Source organism: Nanorana parkeri, unplaced genomic scaffold (genome assembly GCF_000935625.1).
Source record: "Nanorana parkeri isolate BGI_ZX_2015 unplaced genomic scaffold, ASM93562v1 scaffold947, whole genome shotgun sequence".
Classification (NCBI taxonomy): domain Eukaryota; kingdom Metazoa; phylum Chordata; class Amphibia; order Anura; family Dicroglossidae; genus Nanorana; species Nanorana parkeri.
This window is the reverse complement of record NW_017307215.1, coordinates 97,861-107,050: the sequence shown is the minus strand read 5'-3', so window position 1 is coordinate 107,050 and position 9,190 is coordinate 97,861. Positions and strand designations below refer to the sequence as shown.

Below are 9,190 nucleotides of genomic sequence, written 5' to 3'. Positions count from 1 at the left end.
ATGGTAGGAACTCTACTATGGGTCACCACTCCCCCTGCTATGGTAGGAACTCTACTATGGGTCACCACTCCCCCTGCAATGGTAGGAACTCTACTATGGGTCACCACTCACCCTGCTATGGTAGGAACTCTACTATGGGTCACCACTCCCCCCTGCAATAGTAGGAACTCTACTATGGGTCACCACTCCCCCTGCTATGGTGGGAACTCTACTATGGGTCATCACTCCCCCTGCTATGGTGGGAACTCTACTATGGGTCACCACTCCCCCTGCTATGGTAGGAACTCTACTATGGGTCACCACTCCCCCTGCAATGGTAGGAACTCTACTATGGGTTACCACTCCCCCTGCTATGGTAGGAACTCTACTATGGATCACCACTCCCCCTGCAATGGTAGGAACTCTACTATGGGTCACCACTCCCCCTGCTATGGTAGGAACTCTACTATGGATCACCACTCACCCTGCCCTGGTACCCTGCTCCATGATCCAGTATTTCCCCGTACTGGGCTGACCGCACTTGCCATCCACTGCATTGTGGTTCAGACCCAGATTGTGCCCCAGTTCATGTGCCACGGTGGAGGCCACACCCAGGATACTGACCGAGTGGTCCTGCGCAGGGGAGAAAGAGACCAATGAATGCACAACAGGCATCGAACAAGTAAGAACAGATCATTCATCACCATTATACGGCTTTAATGACATGAATACATATGCTGCTTCTTAATGTATTGTTGAATTATTGGTACCTTTAAAGTCCCACGTTGTGGATTGCATGTATATAATAAAGCTTAATTGGGGACCTTGTACCTTGACAAATAATCATTCCTAGTATATTTTATTGCCATCGCCTCTCACAGAAAGACTGAGCGCTCTCAGAATCCTGAAATCACTAAAGAAGTCAATGTTGCACATTTCTTGCACAAGGCTGCAGCAATATGTGACGGCCACAAGGTGGCGCTGCTGCCCAAGCCATAAAACCAAAGCCTTGTGTCTTATCCTATGCAGGACCTGCTGGGGGTCCCTATGGGCCTCGTCTAGGTGGAATGTTGTTCCGGTTTATTTTTAACTGATATAAATAGGAGTAGGCCCCCAATCTAGACGCTGACTAACTCAGGAGAAACATTTTACTTGGATTAGTGAACATCTGCCTGTCGCAAAGACCAACAATGACATTGAACAATTTACTGATCTGACTGCAGCAATAGGGTTGCCACCTGTCCAGGATTCACCCTGACAGTTCGGGTTTTGAATGCTGTGTTTGGGTTTCATGGCAGCAGAAACCCGGACAAAAGATGTCGGGCAGACAGGGGCAACCAAAATGAAGATAGGTGCTACTGGCCCCCCACTGAGAATAGGCTCAACTGTGATATTTACATATGAGTGTGAGGCGCTATTTACATATGAATAAGCCGGGACTCTTTCTCTCCAAAAAATGTCCACGCGTCGCTAGTGTGTTCGGGTTTCGCTTGAAGAAAAGGTGGCAACCCTATGCAGCAATCTGAAAGTGGCTTGGCTGCTATGAGCTGCACTCTGCACAGTGACCGCTCTCTGATCCTGAAGATTAATCCTGGCCTGCAGCTAACATACAAAGATCCCTCTGAACTCCCACAATGTGCATTAGAAGCTGCAGCAAGTCTAATAGAGCTTGCCCTATCTCCTGGCTGGCGGATTATCCAGCATCACCTAGTCCTTTCCTCCCCAGCCCGACTGTCCCTGGCCCACCTCTTTCATTAATTGGATTTCACTTGTTCAATCATGAGGGCTCAGCATCATGATCACCGGGGGCGGGCGATCGCATTGCTGGGGGGGGGGCGAAGCTGTGGTTCTATTGACTTCAATGCACCACCGTACCCCCTACCGGAACGCCCCGGAACGCACTCTTTGTGGTGTAAACCGGCCCTAAGTGTCGGGGGGGGCATTGGTAGGAAGGGGTAACTTGTTCTCAGGACTGAGCTGTCAGTGCTGAGATCTGACATACAGGCCTATGATTCCCTTCAGGGGAAACATCACTTACCATGCTGACCCCGCCGGAGCAATCGGCTGTACAGATGGAGTCCACGGTCGCCATTCCCACTGCGGAGCCCTGAAATGTCACACCCCTGAAAAATAAAGACCCAAAAGGATCACTTAAGACAGATCGATGAGCCCTCGTGCCTCCAGTGACTCCCTCAGTCCCGTCTCTCCAGTGCCCCCCGCGCTCCCGTCTCTCCAGTGCCCCCCGCGCTCCCGTCTCTCCAGTGCCCCCCGCGCTCCCGTCTCTCCAGTGCCCCCCGCGCTCCCGTCTCTCCAGTGCCCCCCGCGCTCCCGTCTCTCCAGTGCCCCCCGCGCTCCCGTCTCTCCAGTGCCCCCCGCGCTCCCGTCTCTCCAGTGCCCCCCGCGCTCCCGTCTCTCCAGTGCCCCCCGCGCTCCCGTCTCTCCAGTGCCCCCCGCGCTCCCGTCTCTCCAGTGCCCCCCGCGCTCCCGTCTCTCCAGTGCCCCCCGCGCTCCCGTCTCTCCAGTGCCCCCCGCGCTCCCGTCTCTCCAGTGCCCCCCGCGCTCCCGTCTCTCCAGTGCCCCCCGCGCTCCCGTCTCTCCAGTGCCCCCCGCGCTCCCGTCTCTCCAGTGCCCCCCGCGCTCCCGTCTCTCCAGTGCCCCCCGCGCTCCCGTCTCTCCAGTGCCCCCCGCGCTCCCGTCTCTCCAGTGCCCCCCGCGCTCCCGTCTCTCCAGTGCCCCCCGCGCTCCCGTCTCTCCAGTGCCCCCCGCGCTCCCGTCTCTCCAGTGCCCCCCGCGCTCCCGTCTCTCCAGTGCCCCCCGCGCTCCCGTCTCTCCAGTGCCCCCCGCGCTCCCGTCTCTCCAGTGCCCCCCGCGCTCCCGTCTCTCCAGTGCCCCCCGCGCTCCCGTCTCTCCAGTGCCCCCCGCGCTCCCGTCTCTCCAGTGCCCCCCGCGCTCCCGTCTCTCCAGTGCCCCCCGCGCTCCCGTCTCTCCAGTGCCCCCCGCGCTCCCGTCTCTCCAGTGATCCCCGCGCTCCTGTCTCTTCAGTGACCCCCGCGCTCCTCTCTCTCCAGTAACCCCCACGCTCCTCTCTCTCCAGTGACCCCTGCTTTTCTGTGCCTCTAGTGTTTCCTAGACTCCTGTTTCTCCAGTGGCCCGTGTACTCCTGTGTCTTCAGTGCCTTCTGTGGTTACAGTGATCCCTGAGCTTCTATGTCTCCAGTGACCCCTGCGCTCCTGTCTCTCCAGTGACCCCTGCGCTCCTGTCTCTCCAGTGACCCCTGCGCTCCTGTCTCTCCAGTGACCCCTGTGCTCCTGTCTCTCCAGTGACCCCTGTGCTCCTGTCTCTCCAGTGACCCCTGTGCTCCTGTCTCTCCAGTGACCCCTGTGCTCCTGTCTCTCCAGTGACCCCTGTGCTCCTGTCTCTCCAGTGACCCCTGTGCTCCTGTCTCTCCAGTGACCCCTGTGCTCCTGTCTCTCCAGTGACCCCTGTGCTCCTGTCTCTCCAGTGACCCCTGTGCTCCTGTCTCTCCAGTGACCCCTGTGCTCCTGTCTCTCCAGTGACCCCTGTGCTCCTGTCTCTCCAGTGACCCCTGTGCTCCTGTCTCTCCAGTGTTTCCTGCACTCCTGTTTCTCCAGTGACCCGTGCGCTCCTGTGTCTTCAGTGTTTCCAGTGATCCCTGAGCTCCTGTGTCTCAAGTGACCCCTGCCCTTTTGTGCCTCCAGGGACCCCTGTGCTCCTGTCTCTCCAGTGACCTGCATGCTCCAGTGTCTTCAGTGCCTTTTGTGTCTTCAGTGACCTGAGAGCATCATGTGTCACCCAGTGACTTTAATGAGGCCTTAACGCCTCCATGACACCTGTGTCTCCATACAGCCTCAGGTACGTTTCTGTATCTCAATGAATGTCGCTTTCTCTGTGGATTTGGACCCCCGTCCATGACACTTAAAACGAATTCTGGACCTAAAAATGCTCTGGATTCCCCTTAGCAGAGAAATGAAATACTCTAATATTAAGGTTTGAGGCAAAGCCACGCTCTTAAAGTCCGACACCCTGAGCCATAGCCCGGACAAGCCGTACACATATGTAGTGTGCGATCACTCACGTTAAGAGCTGAGCATTGTCATGATGGATCCGCCGGAGCAGCTCCTTCTCTCTCCAGGACAGGAAATGGTTCAGGGTCTCCGCAGGGTCCGAACTGACTGTTATCTGGTCCTTCTGGTTCCAGACCTCGACCCCGACCAGGATCACCCTGATGTTCACCGTCCTGTAAAACTGGAGAAGGGAAGAAAACGGGTTTAAAGTGATGACCTGTGGGGGCTTTTAAAGCGTCTTTTATTGACTTTTTGGGGTACTGCAGTTTTTCGCCGTTTCACGGTCGCACGCAATCTGTAAACTGGGCATGTTGGGTATCGTTTTACTCGTTGTAACCTCATCTTTTATATTTCATTAAAAAAATGGGTAATTTGTTGTGTTTTGGGGCATTTAATTAAATTTGTCACTAAATTTTGGGGTTTAATAAGGAGTTGCGCTAATATTGCGCAACATAAAAATTTTCAACTACCACCATTTTATTCTATAGGGTCTTGGCATTCAGAAAATATATAATGTTGGGGGGTTTTATGTCATTTTCAGGCCTAAAATGTGGAATATAACATGGGTGCAAAAAATGAAAAAAGGGCCTCAGTCATGAAGGGGTTAATATATACAAATGGGGAAATTATAAAAATTCAGGATCCTTATTTAAAATAGATTGGATAAATAAAATAGAAAATGTTTTAAAAAATAAATTCATAATAAATTGAATAAAAAATGGGTCATTTTATATACAAACGAAGAAACTATAAAACAAACGTTCCCCTGGCACCCGACCTAAATAAATAATTTCTGGTAACTCACAGCGTCCATCCTGTTGGCGATTTCCAGGATCCTGGTGTGAAGGGCATTCAGGTCCCTGCGATACAACTCGTACTGCAAAGATGTAAGGGAATGGTCAGCATGGGCCAACATCACCATGTGAACCCAACCAATGGCAAGACCTCACCTACCTCGCTGTTGTCAGCCACCATCACCAGCTCCACGTACTTTGTCTCGCTGATCCAGCTCCTCTGCACCTGGAAGACAAACAAAGATGGAGGGTGAGCTCTTCAATCATGCTCAGTGTTCGAATCTGTGCAGGAAGTGGGCTCTGGACTTCGCTTTGGAGAGTACACCACTTCTGATTGGCTGCTGCAGGTTACCGTACACTCTTTATGTTGTATTGCTAATAATACATTCCCTTTAAATGGGATACCTTATAATGGAAATAACTGCAGCACCCCACCACAGGGCTTTTGTCGGGCCCTGGCCCAGTGGGTAAAACTCTCCTATCTGATATTCTGGCAACACCTCAATCCCAAGCCCATCATGCTGCACCTCAAGGATTCCCAGCTCCACCCAGCAGCCTTCCCTGCACTCACCTGATCTGGAGCTCCACCTGCCAGGTGCGGGAGTGCCAGTTCCTCTTGGTCAGATTGGGGGTCTCCCATACTTAGCAGCGTCCTCCCAGGCTTGTGATTGGTAGATGTACGGGCGGCGTCCCGTGTCTCACACGTAATGTTCCGATGATCTCCGACTGGCCGAAGTATGTGCTTAAAGGACGGATCCCCTAAGACTGGCTCCATGCTGTACTGTTGCTCCAGTGCCAAAATCCCCCTGCAAGAAGAACACCAGTATGGGGAGTCACAACATCATCCAATAAATCTGATCGTCAATTAGGAATACTGTTAGGTTTAGCGCTGGAGAATGGAGTGGGCGGAGCCAAAGTGGTCCCCCGTTACTCACCATCAGGTACATTGGTAGTATAATACGGGTTGATAACTTGATGTATTTACCTGAGTCCAGAGCACAGGCTGAGGCTGCTCCAGGGCCCGCTGCGTCCCGCCAGCCTTCCCTGATAATAACAGCTCATCTGTAATGAGAGAAAACCACACGGCATTATAACAGCGTCACGTGCACACCAGCCGTCACCAGAACCATTACTTCCCTCCGTCACTATGAATGTGGCCAGAAAAATAGAAACCCCACCCCTGTGACAGAAGCGGGCCCACTCTTGCTATTTAGAAAATGTGGAAATACATAAAGAGATGAGCGACTTGTGCTGTGTGGGGGCCCCACCGTCTGTCTGGTCCAATGGCCAGGTCGAGGTGTACCATCAGAGCCAGTGGATTCAGTGTGCATCGATCAACCAATGGAAGACGCTGCGACTCATTTTGTGCATGGAACGGCATCACATGATCAGCTCTGAAGATCAGTTTTACTTGAAGAAGCGTACATGGCAGACCGATCAGAGGCGGCTCCGACCACTAGAGTAACACTCCGCCTTACCTGGTGCGAGCGGTTCTCTGTCACACGGGTCCCATCCGGGAGGTAGAAGGATAACGTGTGGAAGTCCGGCGTTAGGTGTCTGAAATAGAAAAGGGGGGCGGGGGGTGAGAATCACTAAAAAAGATCAGCCACCACTTCTACCTGGAACCCTCACAAAGTGTTTCCCTCCCTCCTCCACACTGCAGCATGGTAGATCCTCAGGAGCGACCACACACGGGAGTAGAAATCCAGGTTGCTGCTCTTTTCAGTTTTCATATGTGGGGGGGAAAAGGGGGGTATTATCCTCCCTGTATAAGAATATTGGGGAGGGGCTGTATAGGGTATCTTATAAGAATGAGGGTATTATTCCCCCTATATAGCAATATAGAGGGAGGGGGAAGTTATATAGGGTGCCATATGAGAAGGGGATATTATCCTCCCTGTATAGGGATATAGAACAATGGAGGGAATTGTATAGCGTATCCAATAAGGAGGGGGGTATTATACTCCCAGTATAGGAATGGGGAATTGTATAGCGTATCCTATAAGGAGGGGGGTATTATACTCCCAGTATAGGGTACAGAGGAATGGGGGAATTGTATACGGTATCCTATAAGGAGGGGCGTATTATACTCCCAGTATAGGAATGGGGAATTGTATAGCGTATCCTATAAGGAGGGGGGTATTATACTCACAGTATAGGGTACAGAGGAATGGGGGAATTATATGGGGTGTCCTAGGAGGAGGAAGGTTATCATCCTCCCTGTATAAGGGTACAGAGGGATAGGTGGAATCATATAGGGTATCCTATACGATGCGCTTAGATTTAGTGATACATTTTCAAGTTCATCCAATTCCTAACTTATGTCACGTCACCTAATTGTTTATGACAACATAAGATAGCATTAGGGTTATCCTTAGGCATAATCCTAGGGCTAGTGGTAGCCTTAGGTTTAGGGTTGTAGTTAGGTAAACTATAAGGGGTAATCCTAAGGCCTAGCACTGGGGATAGAGTTAGCCCTATGGTTAGAGTTACAGTTAGATTTATCCATAGGCTTGGAGTTAGAGGTAGAGTTAGCCTTAGGTACACTGTTAGGTTTCTCCTTAGGTTTAGTGATAGAAGTTAGGGTTAGCCCTAGGGTTAGGGTTGTAGTTAGGTAAACTGTAAGGGGTACCCTTAGGCTTAGCTCAAGGGATAAAGTTAGCCCTGGGGTTAGGATTACAAATAGGAATACCGTTATGGTTTTCCTAAGGCTTAGCACTGGGCATAAAGTTACAGTTGGGAATAAGGTTAGGTTTCTCGTTCGGTTTCTCCTTAAGGGCAGAGTTAGACCTAGGGTTATCCTAAGGCTTAGCTTCAGGGATAGGAGTAGCCCTAGGGTTAGGGTTATCCTAAGGCTTAGCTTCAGGGATAGGAGTAGCCCTAGGGTTAGGGTTATCCTAAGGCTTAGCTTCAGGGATAGGAGTAGCCCTAGGGTTAGGGTTATCCTAAGGCTTAGCTTCAGGGATAGAAGTAGCCCTTGGGTTAGGTTTACAGTTAGCATTGCTGTTATCCTTAGGTCCAGCTCTAGGACTAGAATTAGGGATAGCATTAGGGTGATCCATAGGCTTAGTTCTAGAGAAACAGGTAGCCCAAGCGTTAGGGTTATCCTAAGGCTTAGCTCTTGGGACAGAAGTAGCCCTTGGGTTAGGGTTACAGTTAGGGTTATCCTTAGGCTTAGCTCTAGGGACAGTTAGCTCTAGGACTACAGTTAGAGATAGCATTAAGGTGATCCATAGGCTTGGTTCTAGAGAAAGAGTTAGCGCAAGTGTTAGTGTTATAGTTAGGGTTGTCCTTAGGCTTAGCTCTAGGGACAGAGTTAGAGATAGCATTAAGGTGATCCATAGGCTTAGTTCTAGCAAAACAGGTAACCCAAGGGTTAGGGTTATCCTTAGGCTTAGCTCTAGGGACAGAGTTAGCTCTAGGACTAGAGTAAAAGATAGCATTAAGGTGATCCATAGGCTTGGTTCTAGAGAGTTAGCCCAAGGGTTAGGGTTGCAGTTAGGGTTATCCTTAGGCTTAGCTCTAGGGACAAAGTTAGCTCTAGGTTTAGGATTATAGTTAGGGTTACCCTTAGGCTTAGCTCTAGGGACAAAGTTAGCTCTAGGTTTAGGGTTATAGTTAGGGTTACCCTTAGGCTTAGCTCTAGGGACAGAGTTAGCTCTAGGGTTAGAGTTATAGTTAGGGTTACCCTTAGGCTTAGCTCTAGGGACAGAGTTAGCTCTAGGGTTAGAGTAACAGATAGAGTTAGAATTTTTTGGCTCAAGAACTGGCTTGGGACAAGGTAAAGGAGCTTCTGTAACCCCCAGGAGGCATTTGAGGCTCACCACACCAAGTACAACCTTAGTTTTACCTCCCCATCAATGGATGTTAAAATGTCCCAAATTTCTCTGACATTTCGGCAATGTGAAAACTCCACAATATTTCCCATTTGTATTGTTACACCAAATGGGAAAATGCCTACCCATGGGGTTAGCTGCACACAGAAGTAGCATGTCACAGCAATCCATCAGTCCCAGGTGGAGCAACGTGGCCGGAGTTCCTCTCCAAAGTGAGAGTTGAGCAGCTATACACATGTGGAAGTCTCTCCTTTAATAACCATGCCCGGGGTCCTCAGGGCAATAAGGGGCCACGTTTGATCAGCTTCCAGAGGCTCCTGTGTTTCTTCAGCTGGTCTGATACGAGTTCCTTGTGCAGTTCCTGTGGACAGGGGTCTCCTCGAGGTCTGCGTACATCTATTTCCCATTCAATTCCCCGGCGTCTCCCTGCCTGAATTCCTCACCCGCCCTCCCCTCCCCCCACCGCCATATCTCCTCAAAGGGCGAGAGGAAATTC

General features: G+C 51.1%; 1 protein-coding gene across 1 annotated transcript in view; it reads right to left on the bottom strand.

The window, feature by feature from the left end:
- ADAM15 (ADAM metallopeptidase domain 15) overlaps positions 1-9,190 on the bottom strand; it is a 38,851-nt gene that overhangs the window by 18,306 nt on the left and 11,355 nt on the right. The window contains exons 4-11 of the mRNA XM_018566418.1: positions 6,337-6,415; positions 5,844-5,920; positions 5,430-5,664; positions 5,019-5,084; positions 4,870-4,941; positions 4,076-4,245; positions 2,018-2,102; positions 464-612 (exon numbers count right to left, since the gene is read on the bottom strand). Coding sequence (XP_018421920.1) covers positions 464-612; positions 2,018-2,102; positions 4,076-4,245; positions 4,870-4,941; positions 5,019-5,084; positions 5,430-5,664; positions 5,844-5,920; positions 6,337-6,415 — 933 coding nt within the window. The remainder of the gene's footprint in view (positions 1-463; positions 613-2,017; positions 2,103-4,075; positions 4,246-4,869; positions 4,942-5,018; positions 5,085-5,429; positions 5,665-5,843; positions 5,921-6,336; positions 6,416-9,190) is intronic.